Source organism: Branchiostoma lanceolatum, chromosome 6, assembly GCF_035083965.1.
Source record: "Branchiostoma lanceolatum isolate klBraLanc5 chromosome 6, klBraLanc5.hap2, whole genome shotgun sequence".
NCBI classification, from domain to species: domain Eukaryota; kingdom Metazoa; phylum Chordata; class Leptocardii; order Amphioxiformes; family Branchiostomatidae; genus Branchiostoma; species Branchiostoma lanceolatum.
In genome coordinates this window covers 13,930,628-13,954,537 of record NC_089727.1, presented here as the reverse complement: position 1 = coordinate 13,954,537, position 23,910 = coordinate 13,930,628, and the positions used below count along the sequence as shown (strand labels likewise).

Below are 23,910 nucleotides of genomic sequence, written 5' to 3'. Positions count from 1 at the left end.
TCTATTGTTATAAATTTGCACTTGAATTATAGTATCGAGGGAATAATAATCAATCTAGTGTTCAATAAAACAAATCATATTTGGTAAAAAATATACTGACGTAGTTGGTCTTGCATTCAAAAGTCTCCGCGGTAACCAGCATGCTTTGCGTAGGCGGCATTTTTCAAGATGGCGGCCAATATCGTTTATTTTTGAGTCCATTCCTCTAAAATTTACAAATTTTAGCCTTCTTTTATCAATCCAAACAACATCTCGACCGTCAATAAGCGTGACGAACCTTCCTGTATAGGTATACGGAAATTCTCAGGTTGTGGAATTGCTGTTTTTGTGCTGTCGCGACGTTCAAAGGAGCGGGTTCATAATTGCAGAGGAAATTTCTTGATTTTTCAAACGTACGGTTGACTTGGCTAAAACAACATCGTGAGAAATCAGAATGGAGAAGTACCAAAAAGTCAAACGGATCGGGGAAGGCTCCTTCGGGAAGGCGTTTTTGGTCAGAAACAAGAAGGATGGCAAGCAGTATGTGATCAAAGAAATTAGTATAACAAAGGTAGGTGACCAAAAACACGTTTTGTTGGTAGCTAGTTAAATATTCATGTGTATTCTTGGTATTGTACGCGATATTCTCACTTTTGAAATAGGGTAAATTGGCCACATAGAATGTAAAGGCATTTTTTATCGCAAGTTCTGTCATATTCATGAGCTGATGACACACCAAAATAATGCACAATGGTGTTAATGAGTTTAAATCTGAATGACGTTTTTTTTAAACAGGTGGTTTCAGTTTCTCACAGGTGTTTGACTAGAATAAGATTATGCAGGTGTGCTTTCTTTAACCTCATGGTCTGCACTTCGATTAGATGGATCTGATTTATTGTAATGTCTATGTTATTATTATCTGATTCCATGACATTTGAAGAGACCTTGACAAGGGAGGGTTTAGCCTGGTGGCTCATTTACATACAAGATGGCTGCCGGTAGTAATTGGTTTCCATGGAAACTGTAATCAGATTTTTATCTATGGCTGTGTGTCTTAGTATGGAGTTCAACAATTTACCTTAGTACCTTACTCTGCAAGATTCTTTGATCATGCGAATGTCACTGAATGACTCATTGTGTATTTTGGGCATTGAATTATTCATCACACATTGGTAGGATTTTACTCGTATTAGGTGCATGCCTTCTTGCTGCAATTTATATTGGCAGAAGAAAAAATACCAATTTGTATTACAAAAATAAAGTATGTGTACCATTTATAGCAGCAAAAGCATGAATGCTTCAACCACATATCAATTCATATACAGTAATTTGTTTTTTAAATTTATTGGTTTGGCTGTTCAGCATGCACAGCCCGGGCTGCCCAACTAGCCTACATGGCTTTTAAAAAGGACTGGCCCTGCTGACAAAGGGCAATACAAATAGAATTGGGAGGTTGAAATGGGCAGAATAACAATTCATATTGGTGAATGTATTTCAGTTGTGCACAAACATTGTGTATGGACCCAAATCTTAAATATGCCATTAATTTCAAGTTCTATGGTCGCCTTGCTATCTGGTGGATGATATCATTTGTTGATCACCTTCAAGTTTGCACGTTACTGATATTTTCCACACACCTCTGACACTCTAACTAGATTACATTGTAAAGGTCGATAGTTTGATTGTTGTAACTTTAAACAAATTTTGTTGTTGTCTTTTTAGATGTCACCAAAGGAAAGACAAGAGTCGAGGAGAGAGGTAAAGTGTTAACTACATGTATTAGTATTACTGTGATTTTGATGGTTACCACTTACCTGGTATTTAACTTTTTAGAGGCAATGCTTCCTTTTATTGTCTAAAAAAAGTACAAATACATGTAGATCGTTTCAAAATACCATTACCTATTTCACATTTACCAATGTTTTTGTATACACCGACTGTATATCTAGTTACAACTATTTGACCTTTTGTGTTTTAGGTGACGGTACTCTCCAAGATGAAGCATACAAACATCGTTTCATATCAGGAGTCGTTTGAAGGTGTGTGATGTTATGTTTTTAAGTCTGAAAGTTTTCACAGAATTTTTTTAAGTTAGAAATACCCCCTGGTTAGCATCATATTCATAATGTTAGTAAATGTTGCAATTTGGTAGAAAGAAAATTTTAAAAAGCCATGCAATCATACATTTCAAAAGACGAAGAAAGGTTAATAAAATCTAGTGATAGTCAAAGGCCAATATTTTACTCATTTCAAAGCAGTTATTCCAATTCCTATTTTCATGTCTTTTGCTAATCATGTCATTCTTTTCCCCCCTCAGAGGTTGGAAACCTGTACATAGTGATGGACTTCTGTGATGGAGGTGACTTGTACCAGCGAATCAATGCACAGAGGGGCATTCTCTTCACAGAAGATCAGGTATGGCATTTTCTTTGAAATGGTTCCACTAAGTGAAGAATATTACTACGTCCTGCATTGTAGTGCTCACTCAGGGTTCATACTTGGATACTCATGAACTGTTTTAAACACCTGTGTTACATTCCACAAAACATTGCCCTACAATTAGCAATTAGTACAATAAAGAAGATGAATATTTAAACTTGGTTGACTATGGTTGTTAGCCTGGTATTCTGCCTTTTACAGCATTGGTCTGCTCCCCAGTGGTCACTCATTGCCTACTACTTGTACTAAGCCTTTGAGGAGCAGACCAAAGCCTAGATACTAGACTAGGTAGTTGTAACAATGCCTAGACATTGAAAATCTTTTTTTCTTTTCAGGTGATGAACTGGTTTGTACAGTTGTGCTTGGCGCTCAAACATGTGCACGACAGAAAGATCCTGCACAGAGACATCAAGTCACAGGTAACAGCTAGTCTTGTTTTGTGTTTTCCTTTTGAAGAAAGTATCGGTAATTTGTTGATAATGGGCGTCAACACAAGTCAAGAGAGACATCATATGTACCTTTTTATTTCTGGTTGAATAGCTGGTTTTCACATTTTTTGCTCATTTACTTTATGGTACCTGGTGGTAATTTTAGTCTCTGAATCCTATGCTATGTTTCCAGAACATCTTCCTCATGAGAGACGGTGCTATCAAGCTGGGAGACTTTGGGATTGCTAGAGTTCTCAACAAGTGAGCATACACTCAACCTCTACCTGAGCTCTTCATTTGATACATCAATGCTTACATGGCATCATTAAAATCTAAATATTGAAGGGGTAAGGTAAAGGCTTGTTTGCGGTTAGCAGTTAAGGACATACATGTACATGACCTTGTGATTTATGCTACATGTATGTAGCGAATGAATATGATTTTGACATTTGCAATAAAAAGATGTAAATTCTTTTGTATCTGTACTTTTCCAGCACTATGGAGCTTGCTAGAACATGTATAGGAACCCCATATTACCTGTCACCAGAGATGTGCGAGAACAGACCTTACAACAATAAAAGGTACAACAAAAGCTTTATGGACAGTATTGTCACATATATCAGAAAGATACATTAACACACAAAGTTTTTCGGTATATATGATATAATAAAGACCAAGATTTTTTTGTCATATTTCTTTGTGCAAGACCATGGCAATTGTTAGGATTGTTCCCTGTCTATGTACATGGCTTGAAATACTGGGTGCATGTGCACCTGTGTGCACCCAAAATTGGAGCTGTGCACCTAATTTTTGACTGTGGGTGCACTGGTGCACCTAGATATTTTTGTAGTCTATAGGTAGGGATACCATTGTACACTAGTATACAAACCATTCTTGAAATTCAAGTATCTGAAAAAGTAATATAACCTTTGTTGTACTTTGTTTGATGCATTACTTGTTTAAAATTTTGAAGTTAGCTATAGAATTACAGATTATTAAACTTAAATATGTTTTGCTGACATTCAACTTCATTTTGTGTGGTGCACCCAAAATTATTTCTGTGCACCTAATTTTTTTGGTTCGGTGCACCAGTGCACCTATTTCCAAAAAGGAATTTCGAGCCCTGATGTATAATTGTCTGTTTTATGTCGGTTTCTACGACTGTATGAGATTTAAAAAATGTACGTTGTGATGTGTTGTTTGTTTGTATGCCCATGTAATGCCTCATTATGTGTGTATTGTTTGTGTTTACAGTGATATATGGGCTTTAGGCTGTGTACTGTATGAGATGTGCACCCTCAAACATGCCGTAAGTTCAATTTGCTCTTTGCTCCTTCTGTTTTGAACTTGAACTTGAAGTTCAAGCTTCTGTTTTAAAAAGGGGCATATCCTTGCCTCCTTTATGATATAGCTCTTAAGGAGAAATAATCCTATTATGAAGGGAAAGTCAGTGGTATCTTTTTGCTTTTTCAAATATCAATGATTATCTAAAATGACTTGTTTCTTTCAGTTTGAAGCTGGAAATATGAAGAATCTGGTCTTAAAGATCATCAGGTACTAATTACTTAGAATTCTGTAGTGGTTTTCAGAAAACATTTACATACCACACCATGATCTTTCCTTGAATGTTCTTCACACAATGCTCACATACAGACGTAGTAGAAGTACGCAACTACACATAGTGGTAATGCTTTACTAATAAGAATGTATACTTTTAGGTTAATGATACATGTATTTATGTTTGTTATGAATAGGATAATGGGCAAAGTCAGGTAGAATCCTCCTGCATAAGTAACGATTATCTTTCAAGTTATTTCATCAAACTATGGGTAACATATGTACCAATCTTCACACAATGCCCTTCTTGTCTCCAGGGGTTCGTACCCTCCCGTAAGCCCGCGGTACAGTTACGAGCTGCGTAACCTGGTCGCACAGCTGTTCAAGAGGAATCCAAGGTACAAGGACAGTCTTTACATGTCCTGTTTATGTTTATGGCTTTATCTGTAACTATATATATTGTTATAAGTTTGATGTATAAACAGTTTATTTCCATTTCTGAACTTTTTGAAGTTACTGTGAAACCTGTATAAGTGACCACCTCTAGATATGGACCACCTGGCCAATATGATCACTAACTTGCTCAGGTGGTCCCTTAGATAATTTTTCCCATTGACACAAGAATTAAGAATCCTGTCTCTCACCTGTCAACACATAGACTAGATTTTCTTGGTCCCCTGAATGGTCTTCTTGCAGTGTTTTGACTGTATGTAGATTTTGTCCATTGACTGATTGAGGGTCATTCTGAACAAGAAATGTTGACATGTTTGCTGTTTTTTTCTTTTTTCATTTCTTTGCGACTACCCCAGGGATCGTCCATCCATCAACAGTATCCTGAGGAAGAACTTCATCTCTAAGAGAATAGAAAAATTCTTGTCTCAAGCGGTGAGGACTTTCTTTAAGAAGGATTAAAGAAAAAGACAAATTGAAAATCAAAATAGTAAAATTGCTCCAAAATAATGCAGACAATGACATGTTCTGTTGTACAAAGTAATAATTCATGGTCAGACCTTTTTTTTAAATATTATTTCTTCCAGCCAATTAAAATGAATACTACATCTATTCCCAGGAATTTCAGGAGGAATTCAGCCACACAATCCTGCACAAGCAGCATCCCCTGGCAGCCAGGCCTCCTGTCAGAGCAGGTACATGTACATGTAGGCTCTCTTATAAACTGTACATCTTTGATAACACCTAGGAATAGACATTTCATAGTTCTACAATTTATGGTAGGAAAGTGTCAGAAAAGGTGGTTTACAATTACATCATGGGTACTGTTTTGAGTAAGGGACCTGGGGCATGTTTCATTATGACTTTATTTTTCTCACTTTTGGGGATGTGTGTCTTATGACAGAAAACGTTGTCTAAGAGCCTTCTTGACAGTTGGTTCTGTCATAGCCTGCTAAAAGAAATTGCAGGAGTTATACAGGAGTAGTATATGTTGTGGCATGCACCCTTGTTACCCTGATTTAGAGCTGTCAATCTTCATCAAACAAAGATTAAATCCTATCATTTTGTGACAGCTCCAAAGCCTGCTGCGATTGGCCCACGTATCAGTGACCCAGCTGCGAAGTACGGAGTCCCCTTGGGTGGCAAGAAGCCACAGGCAGGAGCCAGGTACAATTTGTAATTTTACAGTACAGTTCAGCCAAAAGCAGTTACAGTAGTATTATTGTGCCATGTCTTTGTATCTGTTATTGATAAAAAGTATTTTGTTATGCAGTTGCTTGGGTAACTGCTATTTGGCATGTCTTATTACTTGGATGTCTAACCTTCATCGACCTACATGAAAGTGTGTTTAAGGTTTCACATACTAGTAATGGTTCTAACTTTTCCAGAAAACCTGGAGACAATGTAAGAAGACTGAGTGCTGCTGAGGAACGACAAAGGGTAAGTATAAAATATAGCGATGAAATTCTGTGACATCAACTTTAGGTTACACTGTATTAGAAAAGTTGTTATCAAAAATGTTACCTGTTCAAGGATCTATAAATGGTTAATTTTCTATTTTGTTTGTTTGCCTTACCATTTCTTCCTCACTATTTGATGAAGGAGCTTGAGAAGAAACGTAAGGACTTGGTTGAGAGGGAGGCTCGACGACGCCAAAAGGTCAAAGAGCAAGAGGAGCGTGTACGCCAACACCAGCAGAAACTCTCCGAAAAGAAAAGGGTAAGAAAAAAATGCATCTTGGGGCTGTCAGTCCTATTTGTTCATGTTTCTTTACTTTTGTACTATTTTTCCAATCATGATTTTTTTCGACGTTATGGTAATCTTACTTAGTTTTCTATCTCAATTCTGTTTGTAGTCCACAAACACAAGAAGAACCATGATCAATGCCAGACTTAATGTTGAAGACATAATGTACTTTCCACAAATGAATGTTCCGCTGAAATGAATGTCAGACATTTCAAACATAAACAAGATGGTCAGACATTTCAAACATAAACAAGATGACATTGTTCAGTGTCAAACGTACAGTTTATTGCTCCTTGTATATTCTGAAAGGCTTCTTGTAGAAACTTTGAATTCATGCCTTATCCATGTCTCAAACTGCATGGCATCTTCTTTGATGTGTTGCCAAAAATTCAACCCTTTTTCCCTTCTACCCCTCGTCTGCTTGTCACCAATTTGCACGACCCTTCCCATGCTCCTTTGCAGATGGAACATATCAACCAGGCGCGAGAACAGGGGTGGCGTTTCACCCTGCTAGGCTCTAACGAGGTTAGAACTCTCCTCCCAGTCTATGCCTTTGTCATTTGTTTTTTGCTTCCTTCCTTTTCTCTCATAATCTTTGTGTGTTTTTCACAAGTGAACAGCAGAGAGGTTTTCTGTCCATGTAACTTTGTATGCAGTGATTTTTTTATGGTCTTATTTTCGAAATGAATGTTTTGTTTTTTGCTTTTTTGCTGTGTTCTAGACACTTATTGTTCCCTTGTTTTCCAAACCTTGTTCCCAAATTGTCACTTTCCTTTTGTCACTTACAGGGGCATTCACAGTACTATTGTAATGTATTGATTTATATATGTACTAACAATCCTGAACTTTTTCAGAATAAACCAGCTGAAGAGAACAAAGACAATCAGGATGACAAGAAGAAGAAACCATCTGCTGCAGCTGGAGGTCCAGTGTTAAAGGTAGGAACATTTCGTGCTTGAAACTCAAAAATGTGGAACTCGTTACCACCAAGGGGCATCCTCATTAGATAGCTTTAAACAATGTTTGCATATTATAAGCATATATGTGACATGTGATACAGGCTATACAGATACAGGCTATATACCGATACAAGCACAGATGCACTGGAATGCCCTCAATTCGCACAGTATCACACTGTCAACCATGGAAGTCCTTTCTTTACCTCATTCTCTGATGCCCTTTTCTCTAGAAACCACTAGGCCCTAAGCCCCTCAGGGAACGGGGTAACTATGAGGAGTACCACGCCTACCTGGACAAGCTGGAGAAGCAGCAGAAGGAATCACAATTTGTAAGTTACAGTTTTCAGTGTCTACTATTCCTTGCATTTAGCTCCCCAGGATGCAATGGCCTAGTGGGTAGAGTGTTCTCCTTGCATATACGGTAGGTCGTGAGTTCAATCCCCGGCCGAGTCATACCAAAGACTTTAAAAATGGTACCTACTGCTTTCTCTGCTTAGTACTCAGCATTTGGGGAAAAAGTGTGGCAGTTAAACACACACCACTACCAGTAGACTAGCCCCCTGCTGTAGTGATTGCACAAAGTTGTGTGGCCCAAGGGCTACTGAAACGGAGATGGGCGCCGCTCTATGCACCATCTGGTGCAGGAAGGAACCCTAGGATGTTGGATGAGTCTATTCTCCAAGCAGAGGCTTCGATCGAGAGGGGTAGTTTTGTCCGAGATTTTAACGTTCCTCTCCTCTCACCTCTGCAAGATATCGGAAGGCATCAAGCCTTTTAAATCTAATCACTTTGACACATAAAGGCCATTTTGAAAGTAGGTGCTAAGTCTGCCATGGGATTCTAGTGTTTCTGCCCTTGCGCCACAGGTGTTTCCGGTCTGCCGGTCCAGAAACGCAGTGACCCACTGTACATACTTTGGGATATAGTTATACATCTTATCTATATCTTTGATTCCTTAAAAACATCTATCATCATGTGTGGAATGTTAACTTCATGTTATGATGCTTTCAATCTGGCGGGAGCCATTCAAAGTGATTGTGGGGGAGACAGCAGGGTGCCCGCCCGGCTGGCTGCACACTCCCCCAAGTTACCGGAGCCGCGCTAATCCCCGGGCAGTAAAACTCTTTGCCTAACGATGAATTAATGGTACAAAGGGAGGGGCAGCCACACCGATTCTGAAAGAACAGCCCCGCCCTTATGCGTTCTGAGGCAGAGGTGAGAGGAGAGGAACGTTAAAATCCCGGACAAAACTACCCCTCTCGATAGAAGCCTCTGCTTGGAGAATAGGATGAGTCACCAGTTTAGATTTTGCAGTTCCCTTTGAAGTTGCTAGGAGGTGCTTCTGCTCAGTAGTCCTGAACTACAATTTTTTGCTTCATTTCCTAGGAACCTAAGGTAGCCCCTGCAGTAAAACCCTACGAAGGTTGGCCTGACAAGAACGCGGTGCGGAGAGAGCTTGAGCGGGGCGCCGCTCAGGCACAGGACCGTGCACGCCAGGGAGCTGTGGACAAGTAAGGGCACCCTGACCTTCACTGTTACATCTTCAGTCTATATCTGCTTCAGAATCTAGTTTTAAAGCTCACCATATCTTTGTGGTTTTTGGAAGCATATAGTTCATGGGCCATGAGCACCTGTGATGTCGTCATGACCAGATGATGATGTTGATAGTTCAGTAAAGCTATCAAACGGACTTCAGAAAGAATTGAATAGAATGAAACAAAGCGCCATTGACAACTTTGACCAATTCGTACCCAAAAATGTACTATACAATAAAGAGATGTCTTTTTAATTTCAATGGGAAAATGTAGTCTTTGCTCTAATGTCAATCATTTGTAGGTTGCTAGGCGCGCAGGCGGCAGACAGAGGCAGGGTGGTGGACGAGTTCCTGCAGCGGAAGCGAGAGGCTGCTGTGAACAAGGCCCGCGGGCAGGCCGAGTGGGCCAGACCAGTCTCTGCGGGGGTGAGCAGGCCCAACCAACCAGGTAAGGAGGGCTGAATATAAGTTGTAAAACTGTTACTTTGTAAAGGTTTGTCAATCTTTTTTTTATCACTTTTGCTTTTATTTTTGGAGGTACATGTACATGTAACTTAGGGGTAAATCCAATGAGGTAATCCACTGGACCTCTGATTTCATTTTTTTTTAAATAGTTCCAAAAGCAAGTTCTGTAGCTGTCACAAATACATTCAAATACATTCAAATAAATGGGCTGACAGCATGTTTTTATCTATTACATACTTAAGGCTCAAAAGACTTTGTTTCTGTTATAATTCATGACTTAGAGGGCCAGAAGCGCCCGTGGTCTGCGGTGGAGGGGCGTAACCATCAGGAGCAGGAGTACCTGTCCAGACTCAGGCAGATCCGCCTGCAGAACTTCAACGAACGCAGGGCCCTGGCCGCAGGGGCACCGGCTGCTACACCCGTGTCGGTAAAGACAAGTCGATGAGTAGTTTGTTTGTTTGTTTGTTTCACATAACTGGTAAACCACCCATAGGCATAACACACCAGTTTGGTACTGTAGGTACAAGATACATAAGACGAGACTAAGGTTTGGTCCATTTACACCGGGATGGACCCCTCCTCTTTTTGGAAAAAGGGTTTGGTTCTTTAACATGCTTGAGGTGTGGCTGTAGTGTAAAATGTAAACACAATGTACAGATCTGGAAATGTTTGTGCCAATTTGTGATTGTGTGATACCCTGGAAATCTTAGCACCATAAGTCTTTTGTTGTAAAGATGGCATTTTCAGTCTTCACCATATGTACTCACATTCAGTGTCATGACTTGTTCCAGGCTGTACCAGACCCTCGATTTGATGTTGATGCGAGAAGAAAAAAGATTGAGGCTTTGAGGGTAAGGATAAATGGTTTGTCATTATAAAACATGAAGAATACAGGCACATGGTATAAATAAGACATTGAATCATATTATTGACACATAGATTTTATCCATTACTGTAGAGTTAGTGTACTTTCATCCTCTTTCTTCATTTTGTTTACTTTTTCCTCCCGAAGGCCCAGGCAGACCAGCGAGCGCAGCAGCTGAAAGAACAGCTGGAGAAGAAGAGAAGGGATGCAGCTGAGAAGGAGAAGATGTCCAGAGTCCAGCAGAAGGACAGGGCAGAAAACAGGTCAGTATATAGAATATGAATAAAAATCACTCAATTTTGCAGAGTTAGAATACAAGTGGCAATCCTACACTTGCTTCTGTGAGCATTATTTGTATTCCGCCAAAGGAATTTTTCAAAATGAAGCCTTAAAATGTTCAGTCATACAATACTATGAATAATCATAAAAAGTTAGACATTCAATTTCTTCAGTTGTACATCACTTCAAATCTATGTGGTTTACACCAAAGAAATTAAGAGTGTTTCTTCCTTCTGTTATTTCAGGGCTGTACCCTATGGTGTACCACCAAAGATTCCAGAAGCATACAAGGGACCAGGTACCAATTTACCTTCATCATTTTCAGTAATACGTTCCTATCTTCTCCTTTTGTAAAACAAAAAATCTGGACTAAGTTAATGACATTTTTGCTACGATCACCATGTTACATATGTTTTCACTTGAAAGTTCATCTGTGTTGGTAGAAGTCATTCTGAATGGAGTTTGAACTATAAACGCCAACACAAAAATTGGACTTACCCAAATTTTCGACTGAACAGCACCAGTCTTTGTCAAGGAATGAGCAATCCACTGCTTCTGTGACGTCACGTTATGCAGATGAGACACGTGACTCAGACAGCAGTGGATCATAGGTTGCAGAAAGTCTATGGCGCCCTCCGTCTCTGTTGAGGGATGGTTGTAATGCCCGGATGTAGATGGACTCCTTAATCCCTCTCGCAAAAAATTCCGATTCTGTGTCCAGAATCTTAACCTTGTCCAATGAAACCGAATGTCCAGGCGACTCTAAGTGAATGTGTTTTGAAACTTCAGAAGAGGTTGTGCTCGGACGCTTGTGTTCGTTGAAGCGGGTTTTCAGTGAGCGTTCAGTCTCTCCAATGTACGTTTCTTTACACTGGCCTCTAATGTTTTGACCTTGACAAGGAATGAAGTACACCACTCCGCACTTGTCCTCCCTAGGTGTTTTATCCTTAGGCGCTACTAGGGCATTTCGAAGTGTTTTTGTTGGCTTAAAACAGGTCTTTATGCCATGTGATGTGAAAATGCGTCTAAGTCCTTCAGACACCCCTTTCGTGTAGGGCAAAGTGACGAATCCCCTGTTGGTTCCCTTGTTGTTCCGGGTCTTGTTAGTACTGCTGGGCCGTTGGGGTTTGGGCGCAGTGGCTTTCTCAATAGCCCAAGTGGGATAACCGCACTTTTTCAAGGCACTTGTAATGTGAAGTTTCTCGTCTTCTTTGTCCTGTGGATCCGTGATAAGGGTTTCCGCCCTGTGAAAAAGGGTACGGACAACCCCGAGTTTATGGTCCAAGGGGTGGTTTGATTGGAAGTTTAAATACTGGTCCGTGTGCGTGGGTTTGCGGTAGATCTTAACTTGCAGTGACCCGTCTTCTTGTACTGTTGTTAAAGTGTCAAGGAACGCTAAAGATCTATTCTCTTCCTTCTCAAACGTGAACTACATGAAAGGGGTGTCTGAAGGACTTAGACGCATTTTCACATCACATGGCATAAAGACCTGTTTTAAGCCAACAAACACTTCGAAATGCCCTAGTAGCGCCTAAGGATAAAACACCTAGGGAGGACAAGTGCGGAGTGGTGTACTTCATTCCTTGTCAAGGTCAAAACATTAGAGGCCAGTGTAAAGAAACGTACATTGGAGAGACTGAACGCTCACTGAAAACCCGCTTCAACGAACACAAGCGTCCGAGCACAACCTCTTCTGAAGTTTCAAAACACATTCACTTAGAGTCGCCTGGACATTCGGTTTCATTGGACAAGGTTAAGATTCTGGACACAGAATCGGAATTTTTTGCGAGAGGGATTAAGGAGTCCATCTACATCCGGGCATTACAACCATCCCTCAACAGAGACGGAGGGCGCCATAGACTTTCTGCAACCTATGATCCACTGCTGTCTGAGTCACGTGTCTCATCTGCATAACGTGACGTCACAGAAGCAGTGGATTGCTCATTCCTTGACAAAGACTGGTGCTGTTCAGTCGAAAATTTGGGTAAGTCCAATTTTTGTGTTGGCGTTTATAGTTCAAACTCCATTCAGAATTACATATGTTTTGATTGAGAAATGAACACATTGTTCTTTTACAGTGGTTGGGCTTACTGCCGCTTTGGAGAATGTGGGAGCTGTAAGTATACAACTTTCTAATGTGTTTATAATCGTTATAGTATATATTCAGAATCCTAAGGTATTACAAACTTATATGAAACAGGTCTGTTTCATTGTTTTACTTACTTACGTTCACTTCTTTACATACAGTCAAACCTGTATTAGCGGTCACCTTTGCATAGCGGCCACCTGCCCATAGTGGTCACTTTTTGTCGGTCCCTTGGATTTTTCCCATTGACATAAGCATTAAGAATTCGGCTATAGCGGCCACCTGTCCAACGCGGTCGCGGCCAGACGATTTTCGGTCCCGCGAGTACAGTAACACTGCCGATAACGGTCACAGCGCGCCGGTAGAAGCCGCATCGCCACCGCACGCCGGGTTCAAAATCTTCATTTTTTCACGCAGTTATCAAATTTATGTGGACTCAACTGGATAGGATCATAATAAAGAAAACCAGAATGTTTTATCTTTGTTAGAAAATCCATGATTTGACGCGAAGTCAAGTTATAGTTTTCTTCACAGGGCTTGCGTTTGTACATCGTGGTAAAATTGACCATTTCTGTGCATTTCGACTGGACAAATATTACGGCAGCTTTTTGGAAAATACAGCCCACACATGTACCTGATGCGGTAAGTTCGTGAAATGTTTGAATGCCGGTCCAATTTCCGTTTTCACCGGGAATTCATTCAAATTGTGCTCAAAACGTGTTTCGCGCAATTTTCAAAATGGCGCTGATACAAACTGGATAGGTAGCAGCATAAAGGTCAACGGAAGACACCACTGTTACGGAGGTATAATATACTAAATTTATTTTGCTGCAAAGTATCACTGAGGATAATTACTAAACCAAAAGGTTCAAAATGAATGTGAATAATATTACTAAGATGTAAAATTTGGGCTGTTGCAATTTGCTGAAAAGACAAAAAGCCCTCAAAAGAACGACCTTCTTCTGAGAACCCTATTAGCATAATGGTACATGCTAATCAACACAAGCCACAACAAGAGACTAAGGAAAATTGTCGCCACGATTTTATGTTTGAAAACGGTCGAAAACAAACAGTTAGTGACAACTGAGCAACATGTATTTTGTTCTTAACTAACTAGGAGTAAAAGAACAACAATCGAACTTCTAAAATGTGCCTTACCTGTTTACATGTGTACTGTACGGTGAATAAATGTATCTCAGTGGGTACTGAAAACATGTGTCACTCGTGGTCAATTAATCGACATTTTCTCCATAGCGGCCACCTGTCCTTAGCGGCCAGTTTTGGCCAGTCCCTTGAGTGACCGCTATAGACAGGTTTGACTGTAGTAGAAATTCAGCTGATTGGCATATGATTATAAAAACTAAAATAATTCTGGCAAAAACAGGGTGATGGGAAAGAGTTTCCAACCGAGGAAAACACCTCCCCCCTGAAGAAGGAGAAAGAGAAGATCCTTAAGCGGTTGAACTTGAACCCTCCGGACAAGGTTGACGAGAACGCTGGTGACAGGAAGAAGTGGGGGGCGGGGCCAGCCAAGCCCGTCAGCCCTCTGATAGGCATGACTCTAGAGCAGACGGCCTCACATATGGAGGGTAAGCAAAGCATTATTTGAACCTTGTCAAAGAACGAAGTGGGGATGAACGTTTTCATTTTTTTCTGTCAGAAAATTAGAGACATCAAAAGATTTTTTAAAGATTGCACTATACAAAAATTTCATGCTTATTGAAATGTATAATTCTAAAACTCTAAAGAAGGGTGCTACTCTTTATTTGTATATGAGAATTTCTTAAAACTTATGATATTTGCTCATCAGTTGTCTACAAATAACAATGTATCTTTGTTGCATGTTTCTCTCTTACTGTTAATTTGTTAACAGCCTGGATGTGACTTCATTTTGTATCATCTTACAACATGTAGTATTAAAAAAGTATGAATCCTTTTTTTGTCCCATCTAGCGACTGGTGCAGATGATAAGGTTCTTGTGTTCAACAAAGCCGGTGGAGGCGAAAGAAAGAAGTGGGGACAGCCGAGCTCGGCTGCCGTAGCAAAGGACGATAACCGTAAGCGGTGGGGCGGGCCGGCGAACACAGCGCTGCGCGTGTTACAGGAGGCGGAGCTTAACGAGGACACCATGGCGCTGTTGGAGGGGTACCAGGGAGAACTGGAGGACCAGGAGAGTAAGGAGGAACAGAAGGGCATCAAGTTTACCATCCCACTGGGGAAGGGAGAGGGTAAGTGTGTGCTTGTGCTACAAAACCCTGACAAACTCTGACGGGTAGAGGCGCTAAAATGTAACGCGACACGCACGCGACTGAAAGGCGACATACACGCACAATGTTAGCATGCGCAGTCTCTTAAAAGTTGTGATGAACTTAAGTTCTATAGCTATTATCTTGAAAATTAGTAGTACAACAAAAGTTTTTATATTTTTTGCTGACACTTTAATGCCACTGGAATAGCCTGTGTCTTGTATGCTAGTGTAAAATTATAGTAACTTTAGGTACAAAATCCAACATAAATATCTATGTCCACCAGTGCACCCACAGTCAGAAATTACGTGCATGGCTCCGATTTTGGGTGTACAAATCATATGCTCCCAGTATTTCATGCCCTGCCAAGTCTTTTGAAGCCTGGTACAGTTGTCTTCCCTTAGATTACTAGCCACATTAATCACCTTGCCTTTTCTGTTGCCTCTCCCTCAGACAAGCCAGATGGCTCAGCCCCCTCCAAGTCTCCACTGGTGGGCACCCATGTGCTGAAGCCCAAGACGCCTGCTGGCAAGGCTACCATCACAATAGAGAAGTCCGCCAGCCCTATTGGCAAGACTATCACCATCAATGAGGCTGGAGCTACAGACGATGATGGGGTAGAAGTGGTCTCAACAGAGGAAGGTGTAAAAACTGAGGCTGCTGAAACCGAGGACAGCCCACCCAAGACCAAGGGTGCATGGGCAGGAGGGGATGAAACTGACAGCAAAGGTATAATTCATTTATTTATAATTTATTTATTTCATTTATTAATTCATTTTGTAACTTATCTAAATTACATTAAAAGCTAAATGTTAAATGTTGTCTCTACTGCAACATACATGTACTTAAATCTGTGAAATCCATGCCTGAACTTGATATGAATTCATGTTAAGCTGTAATGTAAACAGTAGGCATCCTGACATATTGCTATTGATAATTTCCCATTTTGGATTTTAAGATGATGCAAAGTGTAATACGGTACATTTAAAAGAAGATGCAATTTTAAAAGAAGATGCAATATTTTGTACACCCCTCAGAAAATTAATGTCAATGACCATATCCTAACAGTTCAAAAGTTAACTTGCCTTGAAAAAGTTGTTGTTGTTGATAAACACAGTTTAACTGTTTGTTTTTGTTGTGTTTCAGACAAGCCTGACAACCTCCCCACCCCTGCTGACGATGGTAAGACCCAACGTTCCCCAAGGCCAAAGTCGGTCAGCCCCAGGCCAACCTCACCACTGGTCAAGCCTGACGCCTCCCCGCGGCCCAAATCTGCCAGCCCCAAATCTGTGGTGTCCAGTCCCACACAGGAGGACAAACCCTCCCCCACCCCAGGGGAAGATGAGGCAAAGACCCCAACAAAAGAGGACAAGGAAGGTACTACCCCAAGGGCAAAGTCTGTCAGTCCTAGGGTGGTCACTCCCACTAAAGGTTTGTGTGGAGAATTGAAGCTACTTTGAAAATGATTGATATGAAATTCACATGCAAAACTATTCTGAGAATCTAGATGTATATTGTGGAGCTCTTGATGCACTTAAAAAGTTTGAATTATGTTACATCCTTTACTTTGGTTTATGGGAAGATGTGCTTTTGTTTCTGTTTTGCACTTAATGACTTATAATGCACTATTTTGCGTGGCATGCATAAAAACTTCTTTTTTTCTGGACTATCTAACCTTAGATACAAAACCTCTGTTCACCAAAGTGCAACCCAAGGAGCAGCAAGAACAAAACCCCCAAGAAGACAATGACTTACAGCTTGAGGAAGTGTCCTTGTGAGTATCTTGTAATGCAGTTCAAGTTGGTTCCTAGTTTTCTCCTTTTTCAGGTTTATTGTTTTTCCATGACCATTGAAATATTAATGAGTTTTGAAACAGAAAGGTATTGTGTTATAATGAATGCAAGTTTGAATAGATGACAACCTGTTTATAATAACACTTAAATATGTCTCCTATTGTTTTATCACAGTTATGAAACAGCAAAAGGAGCAGGGATTCTGGAAGGGCTGTCTACAGGATGTTTTGACTCCCCAAATGTCAAGGTCAGATGAATTATAGTGTTATGCATTTATTGTATATGTGAAAGTGTAATACATGTATTGAGCTGGGCTGCAATACTTTTCAGTTCTGCTAGGTGGCAAACATTTGCTGTGCTGTAGCTAATTAGTATAAAGGTAATGTTGGAATCACCTTGGAATCTTCTCACGTTTTACAGATGTTGAGGACTTGTTCCATGCCAGACCTGAGCAGCCTGTTTAAGACAGACATCGCTCTTAACCCGTTCTTTGATGAGATGCACGCTCAAGTATCGGTCCGTGCCTCGCTTGGGCTTGCCGATGTTGGCACACCGCTCGGAGAGGATCATCGCTTGTCCATGGACGACGCAGACGATGAAGCAGAGGGGGAAGAGAAGCCAGAAGGGTTAGTATTTGTTTGTTCTACATAAATGATAAACCGCCTTTAGATGTAACACACCTGTTTTGTACAGTAGGTACATGTACAAGCTGCATAAGACCAGACTGATAGGCTTGATTTATCACACCAGGATGGACCCCTACTCTTTGTGGTGCTTGAGGTGGACTCTCTTCAAACACAGAACATGGGACTTTACGTGCCATCTGAGAGGACATCTCTAAGTGCAGCTAGGTACTCATTTTCCCTGAGCCGAGAAAGGAAATAGCTGTTACGTGCCTTTCCCAAGGGCACAACATTGGGGCCTACTAGGGATTCGAACCCAGAAGCTTTAGATTCTATGTCAGAAGAGCACCTTGCCACCACCTTATCTACTTTGTTGGACTGACTTTGATGCTATTATACCTTTCAGTGAGGAGAAGGAGATAAGCGATGAAGGGGAGGACCTACAGGACTACTACAAGATGAAGGAGTCCATGGAAAATCTACTGGAGGACAGCACAAGTGGTGGGTACCTCAAGGCATTATTCTTGGCCCCTTGATTGTCTATTTTACTCAGATCCTATTGCTATTTTTGAACTCAGATCACCTTACAGAGATTGGTAGATTGAAGTTGATTGGTAGAGCAGATCTACAGAGTCACATCCAAAGGGATTGAGTTTTGAATAGTAGATTTTTATCCAGATATTTGTCAGACAGTGGAGACGGTAAGGAATTCGAAGCACAGTTTCTATGTTAATGGTGAACATGTAATAATGAAAGTTTACAGATACTTTAAAAAGGAAAATTTCTGTGTTTTCTGTTCCAGGTGAGGAGGGGGGTGACGAGGCAGAGGACACGGCTGACAACATGGATGAGAAGGATGTGGACACGACGGAGACAGCAGCGGCAGAGGGCGCAGAGGGAGGGGAGGAAGAGGAGGAGGAGGATGACGACAGTCGCTCCAGCCCTACGGAACCCCTCAATGAAGAGTGGCAATCTGGTACAGTCTTGCTTTTATCATTATTTTGCATGTTTGTATCATAAGAAAATGAACCTTTGATTTCTGTTGTGCCACAACAAGTAAATTTTATGGATGGCATCCTCTACAGACTTCAGATCTAGTGCACATTTTCGTTATGTTGACCATCAGCAGAGGGTAAAAAAATGTTTTTTTTTTTTTTAAATCTGGCGACAAGGAATGCTGATTTCATACAGAAAATTTACTTGCAGTGGCATCATGCAAATTTTGTATCTTGTTAAAAGTAGGTTAGAGCCCTAAGGCTTTCTCTATCTTCCATTCCTTGCAGTTATTCTGTTCTTTCCTGCAGTTCTTAGTTTTCCGTTCTATTTTGATCTATAGAAAATCCTCTTCCTGTTCTTCATCTTCCGAGCTCACCTGTCTTGCCTGTTGTTCACCTGTCATCAGCTTGGGGGAGCCCTGAGGACTACTGGTCCACAGCTGATGAGGATATAGAAGAAGACGAGGAGAAAACATTCCTTACTTTACTTAGGCAGGCTCTAGAGGACTCCAAAGGTTACTTGAGTTCAGTTGAGAGCCACAACGTCTGTCTTTGCCAAGCTGTTGTCATTACTGTTAACAGTTTCATTGAATTCTAATTATAGAAATCATTTACTTTATCTACTAAACCATCACGTTTTTTAAAGTGTATCCCTAGTATTCCAAAACGAGGATCATCTGTGCTTGTATCACTACCTAATAAATGTATGTTCATGTTTTCAGCCCATATTGATAACTCCTGTTCTTATGTTGATAACTTGCATCCTGAATGTTATAGTTTGTACTAATTTCCCAGCATTTTCCACAACACCATGCTGCTGTAACACATCTTTGTTCCTGTCATCAACACATGCCAAATATCTACAAGAGTAGGTTTGTTTTGTGTATGTTGACACTTTGTTTGTGTTGTGTCTGCAGACAGTGAGAGTGATGAGAGAGACAGTCTGAGTGATGGTGACGATGACAGCGTCTTCTCTCGGTTGGAGGAGACCAGAATGCGACTCGAGGATGAACTTGGTCCAGACGTGTTCATTAAAGCCTACAAGGCCATCCAGGTGCAACAAAATCATTCGTCTACTTTGAAGCAATGAAGTTTGATTGACAATCAGATTTCATTGAAAATAGTTTATTCTTAGTAATAAAAGAACTTGATTCTCTAAATTTATCATACTTTTATGTACCGCATATACATTAAATCAATATTGCCGATCACACTTTTTTGGTTGGCACAAAGTTTTTCCAAACGTGACAACTTTTCATTGCTGCCATGCAAAAGTATGAATTTGTATCTTCTATATTGCTAGTTTCTTAACTGGCTGATATGCAAGAAATGATGCAATGTCAGGTAAAACAAATACTACCAGACAAACATTTGTGCAAACAATACAGTATGTAAACGTCTCTCTGGCCATTCCATATTGATTGTTATTTCTGAAAATGCCTCCAGGCCTTCCATGAAGATGAGGATGAGAACATGGATGAGGGACCAAAGGTCGTAGGTCAGATCCTGGGCAAGGAGAAGGAGTTCTTGTATCCCAAGATCCTCCAGTTAGTGATGGCTGATGGGGCATACTGTGAAGGTAAGGTTTGTTTTTATTCTTCATCAAAAAAACTACATTTAATATTTATTTGGAAATTTGTGTTCTGTAGAATTATTACAACACTAGATCATTTTTTAAAACTGAAGTTTGATTATTTTCTGTATCTACAAGTATGACATACTCTGACTCCATTATTGATCCATAAACTAAATGCCCTCAACAAGTTTAGCAAAGTAGGCTTGGTGCCGTTCTGTGTTACCATTTCACTGTGACCCGTGTACTTAATATGTTTTTGTTTGTTTGTACCTCATCTTGTTCTTGTTTACTAATTGTGTGTTTAACTCATGTGTGGAAATTTTTCTTTGGTCTTTCGACAGACGAATGATGTGACTAGGGAAAGTATTAACCATATAATGGTTAGTAAAAACACATTATAATAGGTGGCGTAAAGCAGTACGCTAACATCACTGAAAATCTGCATGCAGCTATACAGTAGTAGATTAAATTCTCACCGAAGCTTCATGTAGATTTCTGAATGAATAAATGTCTGTCATAGTTCAGTCTTCTGTATAATCAGGGCTCCCCTTCTGCACAGACTTTCTTGGTGGCGGGTGTTCTATGGCATTTTTGGCTGATTTGCCATTTTCTGATCGTTTTTACATTCTTATAATATATGTTATATGGCCAAACTTAAATGGTATGCCAAGCCAAAGAACTTTACAAGAAAAAAATGCAGTAAATCAAAATCAAAAGTAATGGGAGTTAAATCATCAACCACATTGGTAATCAGGATCACAGTCATAGATTTGATTCTATCCCAAATATTAAGACAATAAACTGTTCATAATATTTTCTCAGTTCAATGAACTTACTGTGATTTTTGATATATGCTGTTGTTTATTTTTCAGATAACGACTGACACTAATGGGACCACTTCTTCACATTCTAACGTTACATGCTGCACACTAGAATATAGTTAGATAAATATTATATAGATATGATATCATAGGGCTTTATTGAAAGGTTAGATATAACATTGGAAAGGGTATGATTTGATGTGGAATTGTATATTTTTTGTGCTGTAATGAAAGAAAAGATAGGGAAAATGATGTGGTATTTTTCAGGTTGACCAATTGTAGATGATATAGCTTTGCACTGCTGCTGCCTAGTGTAACATTGTACTGTATTACGCTTACAAAAAAAGTATTGCACGACAAGTCAACAAAAGCCATCCCTTATGTAGAACTTCAGAGGTTGCTGTATATGAATGTTATATAATTATAATGGTAAATATACACCACATGAAGCAGTGATTTGCAAGATCGAAACCCTTTCACCTGTAGACCAGTATTGTAATGTATCTTTCACTATTAGTGCTTGGACAAACAAGGAGTTTGATAGTTTATGTGCAAGTTACAGCCTACTACTAGTAGTCATACTTACATTGTACATGCTGTGCTTTGCAGTTTGAAACACAAAATTGATGTAGCGTACTAGTCGATTCTTGTACAGCGGAAAATGTGACCTTTGAGCACTTGTGACTGAAGTACATCCAATGAGATAGTCTTACTTCTGGTGAGATAGTCTTACTTCTCTTGAGATGGTCTTGCTTCTCAGTGAGATAGTTCCTTAGTAAATATAGTCAACACTAGAAGTGTACAAATATATCATGGAACATCGCTATTGACCATGCAGATGCTTGCTTGTTGACTGACCTTCTGCACCAGTGGCTAACTGAACATAGGAGAGTATTTTCCAATCCATTCAATTGTCAATAGTAAGGGAGCAGATAGCCTAATGATGTGAAAAGTGTATATTTACATCTACCTGTGTGTAGCCTTTTGAGATGTGGCAACATTTCTGTATCGTTGCTGCTTAAACAGTCACCATTCGCCAAGTCGTGCCTCAAGTAGCTACATGTGTGTATATTTGACCAATCACTGTTCCATGAACCGGCTGCTTATCACTAGATATATATATTAAAACTATTAATGATCTCATATCATTTTAAAAAGAGACCAAGTTTATCTTCTCTAAACCCTTGGTAGTAAGGCTGTGTACTGTCTGCAACATTGATTTTGAATTTGATAGTGTTACGTATACCTTGCCATTTGTTTCTTTGTGTACAATTTGTGAGCTTGATTGTGTCTCCAATTTCAGTTTGATTGTGCATACATGTATTTTGATATGTGCAAAAACCTTTGTGCATACTTGTGACATTTATATGTTCATGTACAAACGTGTTACAAAATTTGTTCATGATTTACGTACATGTATTGTAACATTCCAATTCAACGGTTCTAGTTGCGTATTCTGTCATTCATGTGAAGCATGTAGCTTTCTTTCTGTCTTCTTTCAGTTAGTCTGTTGGTTTCTATACAATATGTCCTGTGAGATACATAACTTTTCTCTAGTTTTCACAACATATTCTTATGATAGGTACCAATACCATGCTTCATTACATGATGTAAAAAAAATCTGTACACAATACAAAAATATAAGCACATTGATGTATGTAGTAATATTATGTAGTGTATTTTGCATATTTTGCAAACTGTGTTTGCATCTTAATCTTTGCTGTGATTGAATGATGACAAAATAATGGGTATTTACAGAACACAGATGTCTGTATGTACATACTAGTATATAGTCTATAACACAGTGTGTTTATACATTACAGCCGTTATGTGTTTGCACCCATATATTGGACTATACATGTAACTGAATTACCCGACAACTTCCAGGTTTAACTCTCCAGCACGATTTTTTTTGTATGTGCCTCATTAAAGAGATAGGTGCACTTCTTTTTTGTCAATTTACATACATATGTCCAAGATGTACATCCAAGTTTGTGTTTTTGCCCTGAAGACCATTGAGAGAATTCCAAAAATATATCATGCACTGACTTCATGTGTACATTGTCTTTATTATCTCCATGAAAAATGGAGATATAGTTTTGGGTGTGTCGGTGTGTTTGTGTTTCCGGACTTCTGTAGTCAGCATAACTCAAGAACCTCTTGATGGATTACGATAATATTTGGTATGTGGGCAGGTGTTGTGAAGCCGAAATTCAAGGTCGATTTTGGGCCCCCTGGTATGTGACCTTGGTACTGCAGCAGAAATTCCATTTTTGTATCTCTTGACCTGGACGTGCTATGGTCTTGATTTTTTGGTGGCAGATAGCTTGTGGTGTAATGAAGAAGTGGTGTGGGTTTGGGCCCCCTAGCAGCTTGCTCTGGAACTGCAGGGGCGTTATTGTGAAAATTTTCTAAGGAGAATAACTGAACAAAGGAACGACGGATTTCCATGATATTTAGTATGCCGGTAGCTTAGACAGAGATGTACACATTGAAGTGCAAATTATGCTAATTGTGACTGAATTTGCATAGCTAATGAGGAAAATCTATATTTTCAGTGTTTTCCATTTTAAAAGTCAAATACATGTAACATATGTAGTTTATGGAAAGTGGAGCATCAACAGATACCAATTATGCAAATGAATTCCTAATTTGCATAATTAATGCAAAAACACCCAAATTCATCTAATTGTAAAATTATAGGACTGTCAATATTGCAACATGTGTAAGTAAGATAAAGGTGTTTATGATTAAGCATATATTATGTAAATGTGAAAGTTATTTGCATAAATAGAATTGTTCATGGAGATATGAGGTCGCGGAACTCTTGTTTTACTTTGGTGTCACTTTTATTGTAGTGTATATAGTGGTTCTAGATACGTTTGATAGTATTTGAATAAATATGGTCGACATAGCCAGTTCAACTTCAGTCAACATTACTATGGAGAACTAGAACTAATTTAAATTTCATGTGCTTGTACTGTTGTCTTCAATTCCCAACCTAGGAAATTGTTTTATGACAACCCTATCAACATCTGTATCTAGTTATCCTCTCTACCAATATTCATA

The 23,910-nt window shown here is 39.6% G+C and overlaps 1 protein-coding gene across 6 annotated transcripts; it reads left to right on the top strand.

The window, feature by feature from the left end:
• The first annotated feature begins 136 nt into the window (after positions 1-136).
• LOC136437364 (serine/threonine-protein kinase Nek1-like) lies at positions 137-22,890 on the top strand. 6 transcript variants are annotated; one of them, XM_066431936.1, is made up of 39 exons: positions 137-550; positions 1,702-1,737; positions 1,958-2,018; positions 2,297-2,394; positions 2,754-2,837; positions 3,040-3,107; positions 3,341-3,427; positions 4,101-4,155; positions 4,357-4,400; positions 4,721-4,801; positions 5,213-5,288; positions 5,473-5,548; positions 5,927-6,020; positions 6,242-6,293; positions 6,456-6,572; positions 7,062-7,124; positions 7,454-7,537; positions 7,789-7,887; positions 8,945-9,069; positions 9,395-9,540; positions 9,839-9,984; positions 10,349-10,408; positions 10,570-10,685; positions 10,947-10,999; positions 12,780-12,817; positions 14,172-14,376; positions 14,740-15,015; positions 15,487-15,762; positions 16,180-16,464; positions 16,714-16,807; positions 17,001-17,073; positions 17,247-17,452; positions 17,856-17,950; positions 18,252-18,425; positions 18,786-18,959; positions 19,362-19,498; positions 19,891-20,023; positions 20,362-20,400; positions 20,893-22,890. In XM_066431936.1, the coding sequence occupies exons 1-38, from the start codon at positions 434-436 to the stop codon at positions 20,367-20,369; spliced, it is 4,212 nt and encodes a 1,403-aa protein (XP_066288033.1). In that variant the 5' UTR covers positions 137-433; the 3' UTR covers positions 20,370-20,400; positions 20,893-22,890. The 6 variants fall into 6 exon arrangements, with proteins under 6 accessions (XP_066288033.1, XP_066288034.1, XP_066288036.1 ...); XM_066431937.1 differs by lacking the exon at positions 20,362-20,400 and having other exon boundaries at positions 16,738-16,807; XM_066431939.1 differs by lacking the exon at positions 20,362-20,400 and having other exon boundaries at positions 18,852-18,959.
• The last annotated feature ends 1,020 nt before the right edge of the window (positions 22,891-23,910 follow it).

What these genes read in the sequence shown, in the direction of transcription:
- LOC136437364 (XM_066431935.1), top strand. Translation starts at nt 434, where the DNA reads ATGGAGAAGTACCAAAAAGTCAAACGGATCGGGGAAGGCTCCTTCGGG. An exon ending in TGTGCACCCTCAAACATGCC is followed by an intron (nt 4,156 to 4,356) that starts GTAAGTTCAATT and finishes TGTTTCTTTCAG; the next exon opens with TTTGAAGCTGGAAATATGAA. An exon ending in CTTTGGAGAATGTGGGAGCT is followed by an intron (nt 12,818 to 14,171) that starts GTAAGTATACAA and finishes TGGCAAAAACAG; the next exon opens with GGTGATGGGAAAGAGTTTCC.